This window comes from Nelumbo nucifera, chromosome 2, assembly GCF_055504915.1.
Source record: "Nelumbo nucifera cultivar China Antique chromosome 2, China Antique-T2T, whole genome shotgun sequence".
Taxonomy (NCBI): Eukaryota; Viridiplantae; Streptophyta; class Magnoliopsida; order Proteales; family Nelumbonaceae; genus Nelumbo; species Nelumbo nucifera.
The window spans coordinates 10,163,000-10,189,649 of record NC_142650.1 but is presented as its reverse complement, the minus strand read 5'-3'; the positions used below and the strand labels follow the sequence as shown (position 1 = coordinate 10,189,649).

The following is a 26,650-nucleotide window of genomic DNA, read 5'->3' as shown; positions in this document are numbered from 1 at the left end:
TTTATCCTCTTTGCCACATTTTATATATTTCTATCTAAAGAAAGTTTAAATTGAAAAATTAAACATTATTTAAATATTTAACAAATTATATAATCTTTAAAATATTTATTAAAAATATAAAAAATAATTATAATAGATTTAATAATATTTATATTTCTACAAAATTCATCATGAAATTATGAACTAACAATATAAACTATGATTTTTCAGATTATTCAAATTAAATTTATTCAAATAATAGAAATTTAACATTAAAAATGAAATATTATTTAAATATTTCAATAATTAAATATCTTAAATTCAAATAATAAGTATTTTTAAATATTTTATATACTATTTAATATACTAAAATTAAATATATTTTCAATAATTATATATAAATCTATATTTTTTTGTTATTTAATAGAAAATTTTAAATAATTATTGGAAATTAAACTACCGTTATTTAACTTTTTAAATTTAATTTGGTATACTTATTGTATTTATTGTATTTTTTAGATTACAATATTTATTGACTAACTTAATATGTTTTTTAGTATTTTTGTAATTATTGTAATTGTTTTATTTTTATTAGTTATTTTTTTTATTATCAATATATTTTCAGTTATTGTACATTTTTGCTATAAATTTGTAGTACTTATTGCATTTTTGTAATTATTGTATTTTTTTATTATCAATATATTTTTATATAAATTTTCAATAATTATTGGAGATTAAACTATTATTATTTATTGGAGATAAGACTATTAATTTCGCTAAAATTATGAGTGCTCGTGAGTTGGTTTAGTCCAGCCATAGGCTATTTGGCCAACCAAATTGACCTGGTTAGGTTGGGGATTTGGTCAGCTGGAATAGATTGACCTTTTGTGAAAACCAACCCACAAAAGATTTAAACTTAAAAATTGAATTTAATTTTAAAAATTACAGTACAATTATTAAAAAATTAGATTTATGAAATAAAACATTTTAGACTAGGAAATATGGGAAATTTCTCACTTTTTCATATTGAAAATTATATTTAAAATATAAAATATTAATATATATCCATTGTTAGGTCATTCGGTTTTGGTTAGTTTTCAAATGGCCAAAGTACTAGAACTGATCCAACCTGGTAGAATTGGGATTTTTTTTTTAACCAAAGTCGACATAAAATATTAGAAAACTGACCAACTCGGGTCGAGTTGATCGGGTTGGTCGGTTTCATAAGTTTAATAAACCTAACTAAAATTAGTTATTATTATTTTTGTATTATAAAAAATTTATTAAAAATAGTATATAAAATATGAATAATTATTAATTATTTAAAAAAGTTAAAAATATAAAACAATTGTATACTCCTATGTGTTTCTATTAGGGTCATTTACTAAAATAAACCTTTAGGGATGGCAATTTTCCCCATCCCCGACGGGGGCCTGACTTCCCCAACCCAATGGGGTCGGGGATGGGGATTGTTTTGACGGGGCGGGGGTAGGGACGGGGATTAATAGGAATTCCCAATCAGGGTCGGGGATGGGGATTGAGGTCCCCGCCTTGCCCCGACCCCGATTATATACATACATATTAAATGTTATTTATATTAAATATATTATTATATTATTTATATTATATATATCAATATATATTTAAAACATTATTTATAATTTAAACTTTTATTTATTTTAAATAAATTTATTAAAAAAATACTATTATCTAAAAACACTTTGGGGATATGATTCGGGTCCCTATGAGGAACCCATCCCCATCGGGGATCAGGGAATGGGGTTAATTTCATAATTGGGGTCGGGGACAGGGAATATGATCCCCGCCCCGTTGCCAATCCTACACACGTTATAGCTTTTCATATTTACTTAAACCTACCTTATAGTTTTCATTTTACTAAAACATCCCATATATTTTACAACTTATTTACTTAATCAACCTTTCATTAAGGAGTGTTTGTTTTGCCATTAGACCCATGAATTTTTATTCTAAAAATACCCTTTATACTTTTTTTGTATAGAAAACAAAATTGACCAAATATAGCCAATAGAATGGTTGTTTGTGTCTTATTAAGGGTAAAAATGATATTTTTATTTTTATTTTCTTTTGATTAAATTTATTTAAATGAATATCAGCATTAACGCTATCATTTTCTACTGTCATTTAATGAAAGATAAGTGATGTTTTAATAAAATACTAATTATAAAGTAGATTTTAATAAATCCATAAAATTATAGAAGATATTTTAGTAAATAACCCTTTTTATTATATAACTGTCGCTTAATAAATCCTATAAATCGCACGGATCTCTGCTGATATATATACATGTTGTTTTGGAGCGATATTTGCTCAATGAAATCACTGAAACCTAGTTGTAGATTGAAAGTAACATTCCTTAGTATCTGAGATTTTGTTTGTTTGTAGACAAAGCGAGACTCAGGGGACACATCCATGGACCATGGCACATGAGACTCGTCCAGATAAGGCCAAAGTCCAAAAGAAAGGTCACCGCATTGGTTGGTCTCCATCTCTCCAAAGTCCAAAGAGAATTCTACCCAAATGGGACTCCATTTGTCCACCGTTTGATTACAGCAGGTAGGGATATTCGATATGGGTTCATCACTACATGGATTAGGTTTGCCTGGCTCTTCCATTGGGCATGCAGGATGCAGCACAGTCACGTTGCTCAGAAAACAGCAAGTTAGCAGGTTGAATGATGCGTGTCAGGCAGCGAGCTGGCCACAACCTACAGTTGCTTTTCTATAAACAACTGAAAACGTGTCGTTCATCTCAGCTTCTTGCGTGTCGGTTGTAATGTTGCTTCATTCTTCCTTCGCCACGTCTGCCACTGCGTGTCCCACTTGTGCTTCATTGATCAGGAGCAGCTTAATTAGCAGGATATATCTTCTAAGTACTACTCTTCCTCGCTTTCCTACAGCAACGCAATGAATCTCCTACTAATAAACAGAAGGACGTCGTGGTTGTTTGGCTGTAGTTTGTTATATAGAGAGGATTTCTTAAGTGAAGGAAAGAAGATAGTGAGAAGAATGGCATCCGGGCAGCAGAGAACCGAACTTGACGCCAGAGCCAGGCAGGGAGAGACTGTAGTCCCTGGTGGAACTGGAGGGAAGAGCCTCGAAGCACAGGAGCATCTCGCCGAAGGTTTATCATTCTTTCTTTGCGTTCTTTTTCTCTAATTTTGGTTGGACTCTTGTGTTTGTAGTTTGGTCTCCCTCTGTGTTACTGCGTGCAATTGAACTGGTTCACAGGGAGGAGCCGTGGAGGGCAGTCGAGGAAGGACCAGCTAGGCACGGAAGGATACCAGGAGATGGGGTGGAAGGGTGGACTTAGCACCATGGACCAGTCCGGCGGGGAGAGTGCAGCACAAGAGGGGATTGACATCGACGAATCCAAGTTTACCACAAGGCGTTAGTGTTTCCTTTATTAGTTATTAGTTCTGTTGTCTGGTAATAGTAACATGACTGGCTAGTTGAAGAAATATTACTAAAGTAGGATATTTAAATATATAGGTTTTGCTTTCTGATTTCTTTCTTCCATTTTTTTGGCTTTTATATCCTTTCTCATGTCGTAGTGGATTGTTTAGCATGAAATCTCTATCTCCCTCTCTCATACAGCTGTTCGCCCATCGCACACAATGCAGAGCCCGTTTGGGAGGGCTTAAGCGTTGAGTCGTTGGCTGAGCGGAGAAGCTGCCTGAGAGTTTCACAAAAAAGCCCTTTCACGGCTTTCACCAGAAGCCCCTGCAGTAGTGTCCGTTTGCCCGTTTGGGAGAGTTGCGAGGTGGGCCAATTAACTTCTACAACGTGGTTCAGTCAATGCAATTCAATCAAGGTTGAATCCGTTCCAAACGGACTCAGTATCCGTTTTAGAGGGTTTTCACTTTTCACGCAGCGGCGGTCTGCTGTCTGCTGAAGATTCAGCTATTTCAGCTGTTCCGGATAATCTAATTCAAAGCGGGTCTAACGTGTTCCGAAGTCGGGTAAAGCTAGTTTCAGCTACTTCATCGGTTGAGAATTCGGTCAAAGTTGAATCTCTTCCAAACGGGTTCTTTTAGAGGGATTTCATGCAGTGCTGCCGAAAGAGTCAGCTAGTAGGCGAATTAGTGACTGGGTCGGCCAACGGGGGATGAACATAAGATCTGTGGTGAATTAGTGATTGGGTCGGGGATGTCACCCGTTACCGTTGTCTGATCAGCTGAATAGGTCTTCTCTGAAATTTAGGCCTTATATTTGGGGCTAGTAGGCGTATAGCGAAAATCTATAATTGGCTACCCCATGTTTCAAAGTATCCGAAACGCATGGATATTGATACGGATTAAGATACGTATGGAAACATAGAAATGCTATAAATATTTTAATAATGGTCTTTGTTATATATTTATTATATAAATATATTTATTAGGCGTGTGAAAGCATCCTTTTTTGTTTTTCTAAATTTATAGAGTTTTGGCAAATTTTTATAAGACTTGAATCTTTAAAAAGTTTTTAAAATGGGTTTAGAAACTATCTTTTTATGCCATATTAAAATTGTATTGTATCGGTACGAAATGGGTACGATACGGCCTCTATAGATACGGCACATACGTGATGAAATTTTGAACTTTGGGGGTTTTCACGTAGCGGAAATTTTAAACCTTGTTATCATATCTTTTTTTATATATATTATATATATATATATATATATATGATAACTCAACAAAAAATATTATTATAAATCATGGTTTAAAAAAATGAACCGGTGATTGAATCGGTCAGGGTTTGGTTATTGGTTTGAATGGTCTGACCGTTCGGATGGTTGGCTTGTTCTGACAAAAAAATAAAAAATTAGAAAATTAGAAAATGGTTCGAATAGTTAATTAACCGGTTCAGTGGTTTGTTGACCAAAATCAACCGTTCCTTCGGAATGAAATCCCATTGCAGTTGAATTCAATTTCCATTCCAACTATGGGAAATTGGGAATAGACCATGGTATACAATGATCCCTTCCCTTTTCTCCAACCCCGATTCTGAGAAAGAACAAAAACATGCAAGAGGGAGGGACTTTAGTTCTACGTCATAACTATTTTGGAGAATTTGGAGTAGAAGGGAAATGCTAAGGATTGTGCAACTATATGAGATATCTGTTATGGTCTCTTGCCACTAATCCAACCCCCGAACAAGTAGTAGAAACTAGAAAGGGTTCATCAATCAAAGTTAATTTTGATACACTGAAATGATGGGCGCCGCCAATGAATATCCAAAGCGTCATCCTCATTTTTAGAGGGATTGAAGATAGATTCCTCACTATTCAACTGAATGGTAGTAGAGGGAGATGCTCTCCGACTTCGTAAATTCATTCGTGTGGTTTAGTGCACTCTCATGGGACCACTTCTCTTGGGACTTGGGAGTTGTAAGTCTTGTTTGGTGGTTGCTAATGATTCTGACTCGGTCCCAGACAAAGATACACAATTTTCAACTTTCCTTAACATCTTATTTTTATGTGCTTTGAATGTCATAACTTGACAAGCGATTGGGAACTGCACCCATTCGTGGGGCGACCGAGTGAGGGGAGCATCCCATAGCCAAGCATGGATCAGAGGGTCGACTGGGGAATGTGATAAGGGGTGTCAATGGATTTCAAGGGAGTGTTCGTTTTTTTGGATATTGAGAGGGGGAAGTTGGATAAAGGGATTGTGACCGAGAATCACATGTTTTTTTATGTGGAATTAGGGAAAATTAATATTATTTAGTAAAGTGATACTCATCTTCCAGTGGATAAATAACTCTTATATCAAGAAAGTTGTCAGTAGTTGGATGGGACAAAAATACTCTTTTTTTATGATTAAAATGATCCTTGTTTTTATGAAAAATAGAAAAACAAAAAACAAAAAACATGGACACTTACCTCACCAAGCGTATCTCAGGCAATAATCACATTTACCCATATAAGTAACTCTTAGGCTTAATTTGGAAATATATATAAAGCGTAAAATTATGCATTTTGTATGTGTTTGTACTATACACATTTCTATGATATATTAAAAAGAAAAAGTGATTTGATAAAAACAAGAGTTCAAGACAATATTGTTGTCCATCAGATTGGATTTGTCTATGGTAGATTAAAGGCCTTACGAATTACATGGATTTATCTCAGGCTTAGTTTGGAAAGGGAATAAATACAAATATATACAATATAAATGCATACAAAATAAAACAAAATACAAAACTTTGCACTATACATATTTGTATTTATACTCCCAAATTGAGTGTAGGATACTTCCTAGTTGGTGGCTACAGCCTACATAGTTGAGCAGCAATCTTTCAAATCTGGAAGTCTGGACTCTAGATTCACCTTAGAGCCTAGATGTCACAAGTGACCATTTTGTCGCGCTTTCAAGTGCCATTACCACGCCCATAGCCTGCCATCCAAGTCTCCAAGTTTGTGTCTCGGGTGGGACATTGCATGTATTTTGTATGGGGGAATTGTCAATGGTATTATTGTAATTCTATAGTATGATTTTTCACCTTTTTTATTTGTTCGTATGTCACTTCCCCAAAAGCTTAACGTACTCTTTGAGGGTAGGTAGGTAGTCAAGTGAATCAATACCATGTAAACGTTAAGCACGAGATCCCCTTGACACTAAACTATGTGCTTGTACTTGCCATCTATTAATGCAATATAAATAGCATTTTGCTAATTCGTGTGTCATCTTGTTGCCTTTTTGTGTGTGTTTGCTTTGTTGCTTAGGATTTATTCGCCCCATTCGAGTGCCGCACGGGGCCTCAACGATTACCTTCATGACAGTTGGTATCAGAACAGGAGCTCCTTCCTAGCTATTCGACCCGCGACGTGAGTGACAGCATGAAGCACAACATGGACATCATGGAGGAGATTGAACATGGACTCTCCACATCCCATGAGCCTGACGATGCACCCGCCGACAACATCGGCAATGACAAGGCACCGAAGCCCAACAAACGTGAGAAATCTAACAACAAGCATGCAGCCATTGACTTGCGCATGCTACGTTGCAAAGCCACCGTAGGTGAGATGCGAGACTCGATAGACGAGCTACATCAAAACATGGAAACCATGGACTATACACTAGTCGAAATGGAAGGCCGCCTAAGTAGAGTCGTGAATGAGGTCCATGACATAATCAATGGCACGCTCAAGGAAATTTGCAGCACTGCGCGCCAACAAGAAGCAAGCTCATCCAACTCGCAGGTCCAAGACAAGCTTGACAGTTTTCAAGCCTAGCTCGATGAGATGAAGAAAGAAGGGGCAACGTGGAGAAGAACCATCTCCACATCAATGGCCATCCAGGCCTAGTTAGATGAAATGAAAGCGGAGTGGGCCTCAATGAAGTCAGCCGCGTGTGCCTCCTCCGATGTCCAAGCTCAACTAAAGGAACTCAAAGCTGAATGTGCAATCCTGAAGAGGACCATCGCCAATCCAACCAACACCTCATTTGCACATACTCCCTCCCACATCAAGATTAGGGAGCCAACTCCTTATTCGGGTGCCCGCAATGCATGAGAGTTTGACAACTTCTTATGGCAAATGGAACAGAACCTTGTTGCAGCCAATGTGACTGATGAAACGACTCAGGTGTGTACTGCTACTATGTATTTGACTGATGTCGCTATGTTGTGGTGGCGCAGAACTTGTGTTGACATAGAACGTGGTACATGTGCTATTCGTACCTGGGCTGACTTTAAGCAAGAGCTGAAGAGACAGTTCTACCTGGAGAACGTGGAGTACCTCGCTCGTCACAAGATGAAAACTCTCAAGCATGGTGACTCGCTCCATGAATATGTCAAAGAATTTTCAGCCCTCACATTGGAAGTCATCGATATGTCCGACAATGACTTATTGTTCAACTTCATGGATGGCCTAAAGTCTTGGGCCGAGCTCGAGCTCCAACGACGTAATGTTCAGGACCTTGCCTCTGCCATGGACGTGGCCGAACAACTTGGTGAACTGAGACTATCAGATGATGAAGGAAGCAAAACAGCCAGTCTGTGTGCCACGCATTCGAGTGGGGGAGATAGACAACTAAGTCCCCCAAAGGAGAAGCCGACCTTCAACCACAAACCAGTCGAGTACCACAAAGGGAAGCAGCCACAAGGAAGTCGAAGCTACTACAACAACAAATATCAAGGGAGACCAAGTCGTCCTCCCACTTGTTACATTTGTGGGGAGGAGCACTTGACCAGGGATTGCCCAAAGCGGGAGAAGTTGAATGCCCTCATCACCAAACTAAATGATGACAAGCAAAGTGATGGGGAACAGAGTAGCCAGGCGCCAAGAGTGGACTACCTCGAAGTGATGAAGAAGGGGGCTACCTCGAAGCAGCCCGCCTCAGTCAAGAGAGGACTGAGGTACGTTGATATAAGCCTCGGCGGGAGGCCGACTAGGGCCCTAGTTGACATAGGGGTCACTCACAACTTCATATCCATTGCAGAGGCCAACAGACTTAATTTGGCCATCTCCAGAGAGCCAAGCTGGCTCAAAGCAGTTAACACAGGCCAAACCTACTGAAGACATGGCTCGCCAAGTCAGACTACAACTTGGCACCTAGGATGGGAATATTGACCTCTCCGTTGTTCACATGGATAATTCCGACGTTGTCCTTGGAATGGACTTCATGATACAGGCAAAAGCGACACCGGTGCCTCACCTTGATACTTTCATGATCTTGGACGAGCAGTCACCCTGCATAGTCAACATGATCGCCACAGCCCGTACTAAGAAGAAGCAAGTATCAGCCTTGCAACTCCAACACCAACCTCAACAACAAGCGTTGGCAAAGAGATCTACAACAGCCACCACCATTGCAACTAGAAGTGATCGTGACAACTCCAAGAAGAAGTCAATGCCAGTACTGCCACAGCACCAACAACAGCAGCAGAAGTCGTCTCTGCAGCACGGGGAGAGCAAGTGTTGTATCCAACTTCGCCCACATCTACTACCACAACCACCGGAGAGAGCAAGTCCCACCCAAGCCATTTAGGTACCATTTTCTCACCATTCCTCAGACCAAACCACGTAGTAGCCCTGTGAGTAATCACCCTTGGGGAAAAATTCATGGAAACCAATATCCCAACAATCCAAAATATCATTTTGACCCATCCTTGGCCATAACTTTTCCTACCACCAAAGTGGAACATCTAAATTCCTACCTTGACGCAGCCAAGCAGGGACTCAACTTAATAACTAGCCATAGGTTTTACTACCATCATGATCATCTAAAAACCATCCACCCAGCCTCCTATCCGGGCCTTGGAAGAAACCCTGTTCATGGAGCAGTTGAAAAACCTTCCTTCACCAACAAGAAGTTCAAGCCGCAAGCCGAAGTTGGTCTTCGAGGACAAAGACAGAATTGAGTGAGAGATAATGTCACAAGTGACCATTTTGCCGCGCCTTCAAGTGCCATCACCACACCCACAACCTACCATCCAAGTGTCCAAGTGTGTGTCTTGGATGGGACATTGCATGTATTTTGTATGGGGGGATTGCCAATGACATTATTGTAATTCCATAGTATGATTTTTCACATTTTTTTATGTGTCCTTATATCATTTCTCCAAAAGTTTAACGTACTCTTTGAGAGGAGGTAAATAGTCGAGTGAATCAATAGCATGTAAAAGTTAAGCACAAGATTTGTGTTTGTACTTGTCATCTATTAATGCAATACAAATAGCCTTTTGCTAATTCGCATGCCATCTTGTTGCCTTTTTGTGTGTATTTGCTTTGTTGCTTAGGCTTACTCGCCCCATTTGAGTGCCGCACGGGGCTTCAACGATTATCCCCGTGACATAGGCATTTATTCTGGAACAAAGAGTACAAATCTTTGACGCGGATTTTTCATACAACACTATGAGTCATGACAGACGCAGTCTAGTGGATTTTCTCATATAATGGACGCAATCTAATGGGGGGGGGACCAGGCAGATGTTGCTAATTCCTTCGCTGCTAAAACGCAGGCATTGCTCATTTGTTTATATTTTCCTCCCCCACCTTCACTCTACCACACGAGCTCCGCTGATCTGTACCGTATGGTGCCATCAAAACAAACAGGCGTTCTTCGTCCCTTCACGTGCACAGTAGTTTCTTTACTAATGTGGGTGTAAATCAGTGGCTTGTTGCCAAAGCCGTCACCAAGAGGCCGAGCACCAGAAATGGTTGTGCACTAGCCTGCAAAATCCAACCCAGAATCGAACTTAAGCACTCTACAAATTCTACTTTGAGACTTCCAAGTTACAGTTTAACATGGCTCAAGAGTACCCATCTTGAACCAGTTTACTGTCTGCCAGCTTTAAACTGTAGCTGTTATTAAAGTCATAAATAACTAATGAGGTTTTGTCCAAATCGTCGAACTCCCCTGTAATTAATTACAGGGATCTCCTGCTAGGTTGACATGTGCTTGGTGCTTACAGGAGATGCCTGTAATCATGGCTATAGCGATAGTTACACAAGACACATATAACCAATTCAAACTCTTCTCAGAAGTGCACTCAAACGATTGCAATCAATGGATTTTCAGACACTATGCGTATAAAGAGATTTCAATCACAAAATTGAATGCATCCTGGACTGACAAGTAAGTGGAAGTAAGATTTCACCTGATATTTGACATCGTACTTGATTGGATCCTTCAGAAAATATTGAAACTGCAAAAGCATTAATAGAAGCATTACTGCAAAGAGAGCCACATTGCGTATCAAGAGAAGAAAAGTGAAAAAGAAATAAAAATAAATGCATTGTGCCACTGTTATCCTTAAATGTGATCAGCAACAGTATATTACTTATTCAGTTATTCTCACAAAGAAACACAATGTGGAACATAGTTGTCAAGGCATCGCCTAGGTGACTAGCGCCCTTAGCTGGGTGCCTCGCTCAAACGCCTTGACTTTTAGCAACTAGATGCCCTTTTAGGTGACTAGGCGCCCGCCTAGGCAACAAAAATGACAAGGTGGACGCCTTTTATAATATCATTTATATTGTTGTATCTTATTAATGTTTTATTATTGAAATTTAAAAGATCAAAGGGATTTGAGGAGAGAAAAAGAAAGAAAGAAAGAATATAACTATAAAGAGGTTTTTTTTTTCTATTCTCTCCCTCTCTAATTAAATAAAACAGAAACTCCATCCTTGTTTTTCTATTTTACTTTCCATCTTGAATATTTATCATATAAAGTTAATAACCTTATTTAGCTGCTAATTGATATGAAACTGCTCTTTTAAATACTTATTATAGTAATAATATTTTTGAAAATAATGAAATTAGTTTATGTAAAAGATTTTTATCTTTTAGATGTGATGATTTGCCACATTTTCAGAGGGAATTTAATGTTCTTATTGAAGAGAATTTCCGTTTTTTCAATTAATATAATGCTGAATGGTATATAAAACTAGGGAACTAGCCAAAAGTTAGTTTTTTATATTATAAATTTTTATCGCCTAGGCGACTAGGCACCCCAGTGTTGTCCAGAATCATCTAGGCACCTTGAAAACTATGAATTGGACTTCGATACGATTACTCCAAATCCCCACCAAAGTACAGCTTTTCCTATTTAATTTTATATACATACATACGCTTTGGTTGATGAGTAAGTTTCCTCAACAAACAGAAAACAAGAAATTATTAGGGAAAATCTTCTACAAGGACAAAGAAACCTATGATGTTCAGTGCTAGGCATTATACTCTTCTCTTTTTCCAATAACATTAATTTGCATAAATTTTCCAAAGCTGTCTCTACTTGGCTATTTCTATATAAAAAAAAAAAAGGCAGCCCAGTGCACGAGGCTCCCACCATTGTGGGGTCTGGGGAGGGACAGGTGTACGCAGCCTTATCCTGCACATACAGAGAGGCTATTTCCAAGATTTGAACCCTGATCACCCAGGTCGTAATGGAGGAACCCAACCATTACACCAAGGCCCACTCTCCTATTTGACTATTTCTATGGGAAAGAAAATTAAGTTTTGGCAATAAAAGAGCAAAAATGCAACTAAAATTTTGCAGTTTGAAAAAATTTACACCACTTTGCCAAAAGAGAAAAAAAAATAATAATCTGTTTGCCATGCTCTATTTAAAGAATTTGGTTATTACATAAAAAAGAAGGTTCAGGATCATTCCTAACACATGACCGTTTTTCTTGACAAGTTTGGAACACATTCATAACATATTACCAGCTGATCTTAGGATGAATGTCTATCTTTCAAAACGATCCATGTATATGATCATTTCAGTTTTCAAAATAGGCCTATGCTGTTGAAAGTAAATACTCAGCTAGATAATAACAAAGATTGAAAGTTGAAGAACATAATAGGCTATTTGTTAACCACCTAAAAAGCTGCATATCCACAAAAACAGCCTGAGGCACTCAATTGAACATTGTATTGCCTAGCCAAAAAGATATCTCTTATCATAAACAAAGATTATGCAAAATTGTCTCTCAGCAATTATATTCAAGTAATGGAACCATATAAACTTATGCGAACATCCTTTACAGCCTTACCTGAAAAACCACTTGTGGAATTACCAAAGCAAGCAATGCAAGTGCATAATATGATTTTCCAGACCCTAGCAGATAACCTGCAGAAACCATCGATCCATTATTGTACCAGTACGCATGCTATGATAAAAATGGAAGAAGCAATCACTTATTCCATGAATCTTACAACTCTCTCAATATTTCCCAGCCATATATGCATATCTATCTAATGCTCAAAGCAGAAAAGACAGAATATACTGAAGATGTAAATAATAAATTGCAACAGTAAATATCTGATCTTCTATTGGGTACCATTAACTCTAATGAGTGCTAGAATCCTATCATGACAATATCAGTAAGTGTAAATTTAAGCATACGTACAAGGTGTATAATACAGATAACAGAATATATGATCCAGAAAGGGTTCTGGCAGTTTATCATGTCAAAAAAATAACAATTATGAGAGTACATTTATTAGAAAGTGGAAGAAGACATCAAGAAGCACCATTGGGTTGGTCAAGTTTTGGCAGTGTTAGTTAAAGACATCTCTACACCATTACGTGTTCCTAAGAAGGTATCTGGTGTGCTAGCTGCGAGTAGTTATCTCCATCTCATCACACACACGTACACATAGCATTCCCAATACCAAAATATTTGGGGATACAAATCCATAGTTAAATATGTTTACCTGCTACATCAAACACGTGTTCAACCATAAAAGGATTTATGCCTAACGTGGCACTTGCATGCTACTTTTTGAAAAAGAAAGACATCTCTCAACAGCAGAATATTTAAGTGGGCTGTAGCCAACATCAACAGAGAATATATTCCTTTATGAAATCTTTCAAGAGGAATAAATCTAACATACCAGCAACAGATATCTGAGTAATATCAATGGCACCAACACAGATCCATTTAGCAGTATCAACACCAAAGGCCACCGGAAGCGACTGCTTCAAACAGCATGAGCAGATAAAGCTTGCACCAAATGCTTTTGGAAAAATTGGTGACCCAAAGAAAGATTTTCAGTTACAAAAAAAAAAAAAAGATACCTGTAGACCCAGTACCCTATCTCCTTCAATACTTTTAAAATCATTTACAATGGCAATACCCAGCTGGTATATGAAGAAGAAAGTTAAAACATGTCAGATCACAGGAGGTTTGATGCTAGACAACATATATGTCTAAGATAAGAGCATACTCCAGCTATGCTGTACAAGAGCGTAAGCACAATTATGTCAGGTGTAAGTGTCCCAAATAAAGCTTGACCGGCCCACCTGTGGATTCATGAATTAAAAAAAATAAAAACAAAAATATTTTAAGGAAAAATGAATCAGAAGGGAGGAACACACAGTACCTAGCAGGTTGACCATAAAAATAGCTTGTTAATGACATAATGGAAAACCAATTGCAAGAGGATCTATTTCATCAGATGAGGTTCCTACCTCCATCCATATAGTATAGATCTCTTATTCCACAAATCCTAACTCGTGATAACCATGAAATTTAGAAGTTACGTAATAATGGAGCTTTTAGATGGGAAACAGGATAGTAGATCAGGGCCCTTTGTATGTCCCTTGACACCAGACAGCCATCACAACTTAGCTGATTGTAGCCAGGATTTCCTCTTACAAGGTTATGTACAAATAAATAATATGGAGTCACCAAGTAAAGTACTGGATTATACAACCAGTGGCTTTTCAAAATTCTTCACTATCAATTTTTCCAGATGATAGAAAAGATATCATACCATGGCAAACTGATATAGCTTGCTCCAAGAGCAAAGTTTCCTATCCATCCATTCTGTTTCAGCTGCAATACATTAGAAAAGAAGTTATGCATGCAGCAGCTCTCTCGAACTACTAACAAACTAGAATGGTCTTATAACAATAACATGGACAGAATTGCATTACCTTTAGAGGTGGAGCAGAATATATATATGACAACAAGGATCCACCCAGAGCAAGGTAAAAGACTACAGGAAAGTTATGCCCTGCCTAAATGGAGATGAAAAATTAGGAGTTGAAATTCATCTTAATAACTATTGGGATAAGTACCACGTATTTAGTAAACCTACCCACACATCTAATAGACCAGCCAAGCCAAGCCCTCCTAAGAGCAGCACCCAGATCTGGGTAATAACCTGAAACAACAACATCTGTAAGAAACAAAGTCTTTTATTTTATTTTATTTTATGATGAGTCTGAAACGTTTATTCCATATTCTTATTTGATATCTTCAATAGGGCTGCAGGTCAGGTTGCCCAACTTGAAGAATTTCAACTGCATCAAGTTTAGGTTACGGTTTGGACCCATGGAAAATTTAACAAATTCCCAACCCAAGTTGCACCTTTAATCCTCAATGTCAACATTGCAGCAGATTCAATTGACTAATACCATAACTACACATCTTCCCTTTGGGTTTTTGTCATTTTTGGACTTCTTAAGCTTATTTAACTTATCAGAGAAAAGAAGAAATAAAATAAAGTCCTGCATTGCTTTTCATATTTCCCAAAAAATTGGTATAGATCTACTACACTCCTATTTATCACCAAAGAAGAACGGTGCTAATTGATGCTAGGTATGATCTTTAGGGAAAAAAGATATACAGGAAGGAGGCAAAAGCAAATGCAGCTATAGGCACTAGGGAAAAGAAAGTGTGGAACGTGCAACTTTGAGTTTAGTGACAGTGACTGGTGTAAGTCTGTGGGGTTAGGCACTGTGGTGATCTGCCTAAAAGACGACAGATGGCACAAGGGAGGTTAAGGAATGCTGAGAGGGGTTGCCAAAGGGGTTTCAGATCTCATCTGAAATCTGAAAGGGCAAGGGAGTCTATAGAGAATGAAGGAAGTCCTCACAAGGACTCACAAAGACTAAGAGGCAAAAGGTGTGGATCTCCTCAGGAGATCCTTATTTATAGATCTTTTGGAGAAACTTTCCTTTTCTAGAAAGTTCCTTTTTGAGCTTGTTACAAAGTTGTTCAGTTCACGCCATCTGAGTTTCACCACGTGTCCACGTGGTTACCCCAGTACTTGGGCTCCCACCTTTTCCTGACGTGCGCATGTGAGGATGTGAGTTGCTACAGCTCTACCTAAGTCCTTAATGGGGGCGTGATGAGGGTTGAGTGCAAATGTACAATGTAGTTGGATATCGATTTATATACGTGTGATGAGCGTGATGGGTATATATTCCGTTAAATGGTTTAACATGTTAATGCGGTGTTATGTGCACAGTTTTCATCGCGTCGTGATCTGCATGTTGTAATTGATCACATTCGTGCTGCTATGTCGTCTCATCACATTGTTTGCGGTATGCAATGACTAATCACATGGTCTTACAACTGGAGATTATATCATACTAGCAGGGACACGTGCGATGCACGGGATTTGTTAAGGGAAAGCTAAGCAATAGAAACACATAAGATTATACAATTGTCTTATATTTTCAATTTTTTAAATAATTACTAATTACTTATATTTTGGGTTCAACTATGATATGGAAAAGATATGATATCTGAAATTTTTTGACCAATCAATTGGTATCATAAACATGGTAGCCAATCAGGTGTTATTTATCAAAATTCATGGGTGGATTTTGATTGGTCAGAACTCTTCCGATACCATATCTTTCCCACATCATAGATTTTCCCTTATATTTTATATGCTACTTTTAATATTTTTTTTATAATACAAAAATTACAATAATTAATTTCAGCTAGGGTTGTTCATCAAACTAATGAACCCGACCAGCTCAACCCGAGTTGGTCGGTTTCTAGTATTTTCGATCGGCTTTGGTTAATCAATTTCCAAACCCAACCAGGTTGGATCAGTTTCACTTTGGCCATTTGTAAATCGACCAAAATCGAATGGCCTGACCATAGAAATATATATATATATATATATTAATATTTTTATTTTTTATATAATTTTTAAATATGGGAAAGTGGAAAAGTTTCCATATTTCTTAGTCTAAAATATTTTATATCATAAATTTAATTTTTAAGTTTATTTTTTAATAATGCCATTGTAATTTTTTTTAATTTAAATTTAATTTTTTAAGTTTAAATCTTTTGAACTGACCAACCAAACCAAAAATTGGCCCAAACAGGTACAACCCGAGTTGGTGATTTTCACTAATGGTCAGTCGGTTTCGAGTGACCAACTCCCCAACCCAACCAGGTTGCTTTGGTTGGTCAAACAGCCTACAACCAAACCGAACCAACCCATGAACACTCCTAATTTCAACTAAATTAATAGTCTAATCTCTAATAAATAACAATAGCTTAATGTCCAATAATTATTGAAAATTTATAGCAAAAATACATAATTATTGAAAATGTATTGATAATGAAAATACAATAAATGAATAATGAAAATAATAAATACAATAGTTACAAAATTAAAATAAATACTAAAAATATATTAAATTAATCAATAAATAGTGTAATATCAAATAATAGTTTAATCTTTAATGAATATTAATTAATAAATTATTACAAAGATACAATAACTACAATAAATTAAATTTAGAAAGTTAAATAACAATAGTTTAATCTCTAATAACTATTGAAATTTTTTTGTTAAATAACAAAACAAAAAATAGATTTATACATAATTGATAAAATTATATTTATCACAAAAAAACAAAAACTAATTATTGAAAATACAATAAATATTAATTTTTTTAGTATATTAAAATACATGTAATAAATATAGATTAAGATTTAAATTATTTTTAATAAATATTAATTTTTTTGAAATTTATTTTCTAGAATTATTAATTGATATAAGTGAAATTAGTTATTTATTATATTATTTAGTTATTTAAATAATATCATTATTTAAATATTAAAATATAAATTATTTATTGAATTTATTAATCTGGAAAATTATAATTTATGATATTATTACATAATTTCGTTATTAATTTTTTAAAATATTAAATTTTATTAATTTGAATATTATGTTATCATTATTTTTCTAGTTTTAAGATTTTTTAATTTATTACATAATTTCATTATTTTAACTATTTAAATCTAGTTATTTTAAATATTTTGTTAGTTAAAATATTTAGTTATTTAAATAATTTATAAAATATTTAAATTTTTTATTTGAAATTTATTTATTTTAAAGTTATTACATAATATTAAATGTTTTGTTATATAATTATTTATCTATTTTTGATATTTTGTTATTTAAGATATTTATTTATTGTGATATTTAAATAATATTTTACTTTTTAATGTTAAATTTTTATTATTTAAATAACACTTAAATTGAATAATCCGGAAAACCATAATCTATATTGTTAGTACATAATTTCACGATGAATTTTGTAAAAATATAAAATTATTAATAATATGAATATTATTAAATCTATTATAATTATTTTTTTGTGTTTTTAATAAATATTTTAAAGTTATTATATAATTCTGTTAGAATATTTAAATAATTTTTATAATTTTTAATTCAAAATTTAGATAGAAATAGATAAGAAGTGGGGGAGAGGATAAATAGGAATTAAAGATAATTTAGGAGAAAGTGGGGGAGGTAGTTTAGGAGAAATTTTAAGAGAGGATACTATTTAGGTTATTGGGAACGTGTGGTAGGGAGAGAGAGAGAGAGAGAGAGAGAGAGAGAGAGATTTTAGGTAATTTTTGATGGGGAAGGAGAGCATCTCATTGGTTGTTTAAAAAATGACATGGAATAAAAAAAATAAAAAATTCAAAAAAAGGATAAAATTTCTAGACTGCTGTGTTTTAGTGTGTGTGTGTGTGCGTGTGCGTGTACATTAGCATTATAACACACATGAAACAGGTCATAAGTATGAAAATTGAAACATTTGCAAACAAGCAAAGTTCTTGCCTCCTTACAAAAACAAGTCAAACAAGTCGGAAGGCATAAGTCTTATAACAACTAATTAATCAATTAAATACCAACCTCACTCTCAGAAATTGCTCCAGAAGGAATTGGACGATAAGGTTCATTAATTGCATCAATCTCTCGATCATACCAATCATTAATTGTCTACAGAAGTGAAAAAGCAAACATGAACTAGTGCTATTGGTAAGCTTAGCCTTGATTTGGATTTATGAACCAGTCAAGAAAAAAAAAAAACAAAATTTGCATTCATGAGAAAAGCTACCTGTGTGTATCCAGTGAGACATGGAGCAGACATTATCATGCAAACAATTGACTTAGAAACATCTTCCAAGTTCCAGTGGAAGTTTCCTGTGATGTTAAAAAATATGTGTACCACAAATGTCTGATGAACTCAAAAGGCATTAGAATTATTTCTTTTAAATATGTATCAGGAGGACAACAAAATAAGATCCAATAAATATGTCATGACTCATGCAGTTAATTCACTTGATCTGCAATCCTATATTCAACAGCATACATCTTGATGTCAAATCATCCATTAATGCTGAAACCAGATTAGTATGCATGGAAATTTTTGGATAATATTAGATGTAGAATTTAATGTTGTTTTGGTCCAAAAAACTTTATTACACTGCTTGAGCACTTTCTACATGCAGCAGAAAGAAAATGCAAATGAACTCTGCTGCAGATGTCCCAGGTTCCACTTTTAACATGTAAAAAGAATGCAGTGTGCCCAATTTGCTCTCAAATTCATAAGGTAGCAGTAGGAATATAATATTGGATTTTCAAAAGACATCCTGCAAAGAAAAGCACCATAAGAGCATCAACCTTGACCATGTAGTGATGATGTCAACATGACAACATGTCAATCAGAAAAGCATTAATTAAGATTCTCATGTCAGCATTTTGGGTATGTGTATGTATGTTTATGCTGTATGTATGTGTTTTTGTTTTTCCAGGTGCAACTTTATAACTTTCTTCAATAAAACCTGGTAATAGTAGATAAGTGTGATCATGTTTTAGAAGGTGTACGTTAGAGTTGATTAATCGTGTTATTTAATGGTTGGCATTAATCAGCTTAAAGTTGATGAATGCTGGGCATTGGTGCATTAAAAGAAATAGAAAATAAGGATATAGCATCATAGTATTTATGACACAACTCTTATAATTACTGTAGAATAAAAAGAATTATTTAACAGGTATTTTCCCAAAAATGTTTATTCTTTAAATGAAGAAGGTTGTGAACTCCACTGCCAACAAATGTTTGCAAAAGAAAATTGTTAAAACAAAAAAGAAAGATAAAGAATCAATATTGCAAACCGCCAGACCCCATAAATCTGTCAGGCCTTATTAGAAAAATTACTAATGTGAAATAGAACCTCGACAGTCTTAAAGAAACAAGTTTATCAAATATGATAAACAAGGAGTTAACCTTTTAAAAAAGAAAACGAATTAATGCTGATAAAGAAAGTTATTTATGTTTTGGTCTTAGAGATCCTTACTTTGGGTTAATGTATAAATATTATCTCTCTCACTGGGGGCGCCAGATGTACCTTTAAAGCACTAAAATTACAAAAAATTAATGAAAATAACATACAGCTTAAATAACACCACTTATTGTGTACTAAAAGAGAATTAGTATCTTTTGGGACTTTGTGATGTTATTAAAATAAAGATTAGATAACAATGACATCCATTTCCCTAAGAATAATGAAGGATGACCCCTTCAATGCAAGTTTTAATATTCAAGATAGTAGGCAGGGCTTTCCCAAGAACTAGAGTATCTAAGCATAAAAGTAGGAGCTAAGAAGGTGAGCAATTGGTCAGAAGCACATACAAACAAGAGAGAGGGGAGGAAGGAAGTAGCAAGCTGCTCCAGGTATCCAGTTAAATGTAAAGAATGAAAGCTATGTATTACAAAGAGACAGATGAGATGTCAAGGAAAAACTCAAAAGACAGTTAAAATCAAAGAGAATGAAGGATTTAATCCAGTCACAGATTCAGTAGCCCTTTCTTGAACCCTCATCAGTCATGAGTCATTTGACAGCTGTAACATACTTTGGCCATCAAGAAGCTCTAGGAATGACATCCAAAAAGAGAATAAAAAAAGTAATCAATAGCATTACATAAGATACTGGCAAGACAAATAACCTACTTATGGCCTTCTAAAGCAGATCTTTGAACATGGTATTAGAAAGGCAGTTAGGTAAGTGTATGACCATGATGGGCTTTCAACCCAGGAAGAATCTTTCAGGACAGGAGAGAACTCACTTCAATTGTGTCCACCCTATCCTATTTTTGCTAGATTTCTTTTCCCATCAATATCAACTAGAAAGAGGCTATTGCTTCATGTAATGGTGGAATCTCACACTGACAAATGTGAGAAGATAGGGATGGCACAATCTGAGATCTCAGATTGGCCCTCGGGTGTAGTGCTAGCTCTATACCATCTAAGTACTCTAGTATTTCTCTTGGAATCTGGTGCATTTCTAAATTTGTATCATCATATGGAAAAAAGTATCTGCCAGAAGGAGGTAAAGTTACAGTAATCCACAGCACTTTGGCAAATCTACAAACTTATTTAATAATATCTCTTTTCCAAACACCAGTAGAGGTGGCTAACAAATTGAAGAAGATCCAAATAGATTTCTCATGGCAAGGTTAGAGAGACGAATTTAAATCTCATTTAGTGGAGTAGGAGAAAACATCCCCCTAAAGCTTATGGTGGCTAGGTTTTAAGACATCTGAAGGTAGTTAATAGTTCCTTGAGATAGACATGTCAATTCAGCAAGGAGCTGGAGAGTTTGCAGGGGATAATTCTTGCTAGGGGTGCAACTTGGGCGGGCCCAGCCCGAGTCCAAACCGGCCCAACCCGGAATTTTACACGGGCTGGGCTTGGATTTTTGGTCTTCGGGCTGGGCTCGGGCCCAAGAAGTCGGGTTTTTTTATTTTTTGGGCCAGGCTCGGGCCTAGCCCTTAGGTAGCCCCAACCAGCCCAAGCCCGGCCCTATTATATACATTTATACATACATGTGTGTATATATATATAAATGTTGCATACATATTTACATATATATACATACATATTTGTATATATATTTTGCATAAATATTTACATACATACATACATAAATATATGTATATATATTTACATAAATACATTTATATATGTATAATTTTAGAGTGGGTTCATTGACCAACCTGAGCCCAGCCCGGGCCCGAACCCAACCCAAGTGCATCAAGTTACAGGGCAGGCTGGGCTCGGGTTGGGAAAATCGGGCTTGACCTCGGGCTCGGGCCTTAAGCCCAAATTTTTGGGTCGGGCCTGGGTTGACCATAAACCCGGCCCAACTTGCACCCCTAATTATTGCCTCTAACTACAGAATCACAAATTTAGGATGGGATGCTAGTGAAGTTCTTACCTCCTACATGTGCAGCCTTTCAAAGGAAACAGAAAAATCCTATACATCTTTTGTCTTAAGAACTATAGGTGATAGTGCCAAAAACAATTTTGGATGGACATATAGTGCAAGAAGAGACCTCTTACGGACTCTACTTGGGGATGATGAAGATACAATCACCTTAGTACAGCTGTACAGGAATTCTTTGAGATAAACAGCCAACAAATTGTTTAAAATCCAAGACTACACCAGTATTGTATAATTGCAAGATTGTGAGGACATGGATGTGATGTGGAAGAAATTTGAGGGCCACCCTCCCAATGTGAATCAACCCAATGTAAGGAAATGGAAAGAGGACACTTCAGATTAGTTCACAGTTCTTCCCCTGGAAAATCTATGTTATTCCCTATTCCCTTGGTTTTACAACATGGGTATCCAAATACAATTTCTCCCCCCAAGTTTCAAAATTTCAAATCTACAGCAACAGTCAGAACTCAGAAGATTAATAATTTAATACCTCATTTGCTCCATAATTTAGTACAGTTTATTATAATTGTATTTGCATCATTTGTGTAAAATATGGCCAACAAATGATTAATTGGTTCCACAATGACATAGAATCTTGTTCTCCATCTTATGGAGTACATGGGAAATAGACAATAGATTGTTCTGGCACATTGCATATTAATGGGGAACTAAATATATTATTCACCATTAGGATTTTACCTTGGTGGAGTTCAAATCTGTAGTTTATAGTATTTATAAGAGTTCATTATGGAAGCTTTAGCTTTGTACCTCTCTGAACACTGCTTTAACTCATCTGGAAATTCAGGTCCATCAAAAAAAAAAAGTGATGATTAACAAGTGAATCTGTGATTACTTATCATGTTTTCTTAGATACTTCAGGAGAAATGCACCACAAAGAAAGAAACACACGCACGAGATATGAACTTCTTATTGGTGACAATAATAGCAGCAACAATATTAACCACAAAGCTGAAAAGTAAAACCAATATTTCTGTCAATATCTCATAATCATGGATGATGATGATCTCATTCTCCTTTTCACCCACGTCAACAGAATTATTTATTGTCCTTTCTCTTTCTTTTCTTTCTCTTGGGGGGTATTAAACCATGAATAGTGACATAAGAACAACTAGTGTTGTATAGAAATGGCATCTGCCCCTTTCTAACATTATTCTTTTTCAGGTTACCAATTCAAGACAAGGAGAAAGCAGGTTATCATCCATGGTTTATGCAAGGAGAACTCCACAGTCTGAGTATCTGGACTCCAGAAGCATGGTGCATGTCATGCAGACAGAGGTCAGGATCCAACATTTAATAAAACCAACCTAAAAGATCTAGAAGGACAAAGAAGGAATCGTTTTCCATTTACTTTTACTCTGTTACTTTGGGGGAGAAAGAAAAACATAAATGTTTATGTAGCAGAGAAAATCTATACAAACAGTAAATGAGTGCCCAAGCCAATTGCTCCAAATGTCATGTCCACATTTTGTGCCTAAAGACCAATTTTTTGTCTTCAAGAACACTGGTTGAGGGCATTCCCTTCCTATAATACCAATGTACTGACAAGCAAGGGTAAAAAAACCAAGGTGTATAAACCCCTCATTTCACAAGAAAGAAAGGAGGATACCAGAGGCAGCAGCTCCACAGACCACCCCCCAAATCAATGGAGCCCAAGTGACAGGCTTTGTGAGTTGAAGTCGGATCTTCCATTTATTCTGCACATTAGGAACCACAAAATCACAACCAGTCTAGCCTCCGATTGCAAGTAATTTGTCGGTAAGTTTGCAAGGAAACAAAGAAATGCATTTCACAAGGGAGATGGCATTACAAGAAGAAACTCGGACATACATGCCATAGCAAGTTAGGGACTTAGTTGTATCAGAAGCAAGGTAGAACTGAAACAAACAAATTGTTTTCAGCCTAGAAGTTACTTGAACAATTTCATTTTGGATTATGAATTAGTGCTTTCTGTTATGTAGATGTATCGTATTTTAAGAGTGAAATATACACTGTTAAGGAGACTAGTTGGAGTTCTACTTGCAGTTGCAGCCAAGAAACACTCAATCTAGGTACTGATGGGACAGAGACAAAGGCAAAAAAGTTCATACATGGGTATTTGGGGTATTTTGTGTGTGTGTGTGTTTGAATTAGGGTTTATGAAAGAAAATCTTTATTCTTTCTTCATGAACTTGTTGGAGAGTATAGTTGTAATTCCAGATGAGATCGTAGTGAATTTTCAGAGGTGTTCATCCATGGACATAGACAGCCATTGCTGAACCGTTTTAAAGCTTGTCTCCATGAATGTGCTTTCTCGCATGCATGGCTCTATTCTACTATTACTTTTATGCTTTCAAATCCTGAAGAGAATAATTTAATTCATATGGCTGTTGAGCGCTCCACATAACTGTGAGCATAAGACTCATCACATAATATTGATAAAAAATATGGTCTCTATTATAGAAACTAACAAAGAGATTGTTTTCTCGCTATAAAACAGCAGGACACAAGAGGGTCGTGTAAAATAAACAAAAACATTTAGTTTTTAGGATCACTTTTAGCTTTCCTCATCCATAATTCTCATTATCACGCTTTTCTTGGGGATATAAGAATTATCCTTTAGCTCAGCAATGTACCATTCAATTGTTTTTTAGCCTTTTGACTTTTATCATACAAATACATTATAGATATAGAAGTTCAATTGGAAACATCAACCAGTCCTACTGAAATTTATAAAATACGAAATTATAAGGAAAGTGACGCCAAAGACTCACTGTTTCTTGTGCTGCTCCCTTAATGCCAAGGAGCTGGTTGATGCTCGAACCATTACCCGCCGGCGCCTTATCCGGCGCCTGAGGTTTCACTGCCGTGCATCGGAACACCAAAAATTTAAACCCCACGATTCTATGCTACCTTTAAGCTTTAAATGAGAAACCAGGGAAGGAAAAAAATGAAATTCGAGTGCATATCAAAACAAAATTAGATAAAATAATAGTAAGAGAAAAGTTTACAGAACCTTTGTTGGTCTCAATTTCTGCTGCTCTTACTGTAAGTCTCTGCCCTGAGAAAGATATTTGTACATAAGCTAGTGAGCGAAAAGGAAGGAAAATGCTACGAAATGAAATTTGGTAGGAGTCACTTGGGAAAGAAACAGTAGTCGGTGAGACGAGCCTAGAGGTACGAAGACGGTCAGCCTTACTGTATGATAGTCTCATTGAAGATACAGTGCCCACCACGATCGCCATTTCCGATAAAAGCGAAGCTGTAGTTGAGATTTTCCTAGAGAAGTGAGGAAGAGAGTACGGGGGGGAGAGGCAAGAGGGAGGCTCCTGGTTTTTGGTGGAGCGGTGTGTTAGCGTAAAATATTAAGCAGTTACCTGCGGAATGTGTTGGATAGATAGGACCAGATCCGGTCTGACACAAAACACCGCGCTATTGGATTGAAAATTTGGCCACGTTTGATTTGATAGAAAACAATAGAGAAACATAATTGAGAGATTTGTCTTAATAAATGCAATTCGATGGGTGAAATGAATTTACCAAAACAAGATGGACGAGATGGATCCCATATTCCCATCTGATGAGACCCTCCATGTCCTAGATCTTATTGGTTCTGGGCCTTCTGGCATTGAGAATCTTACAGGTGAGTAGAGTTATAAATTGAGTTGTGCTGCTTGTGGTCTGGCACCACGGTACGTTGGTAGAGCCTTAAATTGGGTTATGCTGCTCGTGGCTGAATCCGGTGGCATATTTAGCACAGTATGTTGGGATGCGCTATATTTTATCAGCTTACAAATGGCCAAAAAATTTATTTTTGCAAAAATTGTGAATTATCCACCTCACAAATTTTTATTTATTTTTTAATTTATTTTATAAAACACCCACTTATGATACAATCATACAATAACCTCCTTGTATGAATCAATAATTTGCCTTCTTGAAATTTAGTGAATTCCTCCAAACATGATAAAAAAGAGACACCCTTCTGTAAAATGTAATGATAAATATGATCAACCCATCATGGGTTTAGGCTTAAACCATTATAAAATGTATTAAAAAAACGCTATAAAATGAATTGCTGGATTAATTACTTATATATACCCTGAACTTAAAATCAATTTATACATACATTGTTGATCAGCCCCACATAACATAAATAGGATCCTATCATTGCACCGTTTAGAATTGTTAACATCTCGCTGCAAAAAACTTTTGTAATACCAAAGTTGCACGGTTGCACCTAAATGTTCAAAACAATGGGCAAATCATTTCCTCTCCCTTCATCGTCCCCAAATAAACCAATTCGGCAACCCTTATTTTCTCTCTCTCCCTCCCTCCATCCTATTTTCTTCCCCACTGAAGTGCACCATTTCTAATCTATTTGGTTGGTTGCAAGAGAAGCAACGTAGGGTGGTTTGGGTCGCAAGAAGGAAATATAAGCTTCATTTGGAAGGAGTACAAATATAGATATGTAGAGTGTAAAACCTTAAATTTTTTATATTATTTTATATGTATCTATATTGTATATATTTGTATTTATGCTCTTTTGAAACTGAGTCATGCAAACAAAAGCTATGAGAATAAACGAATGAGGCAACATAATTTTTAATATTGCTTTTTTAGTTTTTAATATCAAACCCTTTCTAAACAAACTAGCCCAAATTCATAATATTGCTTTTTTAGTTTTTAATATCAAACCCTTTCGAACTAGCCCCAAAATTTTTTTATTAGACCCATGTGATTCCTCATTAAAAAGCAATATCATAATTTTTTGGAAACCCGACAAAGCTTTGGGAACAAACAAATGTAAAGATATCGATTCTTATCTACCGATAAGAATGTTGGACCTTCTGTAAAAACAAGG

General features: G+C 36.0%; 2 protein-coding genes across 6 annotated transcripts; one reads left to right on the top strand and one right to left on the bottom strand.

The window, feature by feature from the left end:
- Window positions 1-2,895: 2,895 nt before the first annotated feature.
- LOC104594933 (protein EMB-1-like) lies at window positions 2,896-3,536 on the top strand. Its single transcript, XM_010255488.3, has 2 exons — window positions 2,896-3,141; window positions 3,249-3,536. Exons 1-2 carry the CDS (start codon window positions 2,925-2,927, stop codon window positions 3,410-3,412), a joined length of 381 nt encoding a protein of 126 aa, XP_010253790.1. The 5' UTR covers window positions 2,896-2,924; the 3' UTR covers window positions 3,413-3,536.
- A 6,108-nt stretch (window positions 3,537-9,644) lies between these two features.
- On the bottom strand, window positions 9,645-25,482 carry LOC104594932 (chlorophyll synthase, chloroplastic). Of its 5 annotated transcripts, none has more exons than XM_010255485.3 (17): window positions 25,327-25,466; window positions 25,164-25,218; window positions 24,986-25,048; window positions 24,803-24,847; window positions 24,561-24,649; window positions 23,417-23,504; window positions 18,624-18,709; window positions 18,419-18,505; window positions 14,558-14,623; window positions 14,394-14,477; window positions 14,231-14,292; window positions 13,682-13,757; window positions 13,533-13,595; window positions 13,349-13,430; window positions 12,505-12,581; window positions 10,608-10,655; window positions 9,645-10,179 (listed from the first exon to the last, which is right to left on the bottom strand). In XM_010255485.3, exons 1-17 carry the CDS (start codon window positions 25,378-25,380, stop codon window positions 10,117-10,119), a joined length of 1,188 nt encoding a protein of 395 aa, XP_010253787.1. In that variant the 5' UTR covers window positions 25,381-25,466; the 3' UTR covers window positions 9,645-10,116. The 5 variants fall into 5 exon arrangements, 4 of the variants coding, with proteins under 4 accessions (XP_010253787.1, XP_088754870.1, XP_010253788.1 ...); XR_016082751.1 differs by having other exon boundaries at window positions 10,118-10,179; window positions 10,608-10,681; window positions 24,926-25,048; window positions 25,327-25,482; XM_088898744.1 differs by lacking the exon at window positions 25,327-25,466 and having other exon boundaries at window positions 24,926-25,048; window positions 25,164-25,280.
- Window positions 25,483-26,650: the final 1,168 nt, after the last annotated feature.

Excerpts from the sequence above, each read along its gene's own strand:
- LOC104594932 (XM_010255485.3), bottom strand. The coding sequence starts at position 25,380 with ATGGAGGGTCTCATCAGATGGGAATATGGGATCCATCTCGTCCATCTT. Across the intron at positions 14,478-14,557 it reads CTGGTCTATTAGATGTGTGG|GCAGGGCATAACTTTCCTGT; the intron begins GTAGGTTTACTA and ends ATCTCCATTTAG. Across the intron at positions 13,758-14,230 it reads AGCTATATCAGTTTGCCATG|GTGGGCCGGTCAAGCTTTAT; the intron begins GTATGATATCTT and ends ATGAATCCACAG.
- LOC104594933 (XM_010255488.3), top strand. The coding sequence starts at position 2,925 with ATGAATCTCCTACTAATAAACAGAAGGACGTCGTGGTTGTTTGGCTGT. Across the intron at positions 3,142-3,248 it reads ACAGGAGCATCTCGCCGAAG|GGAGGAGCCGTGGAGGGCAG; the intron begins GTTTATCATTCT and ends ACTGGTTCACAG.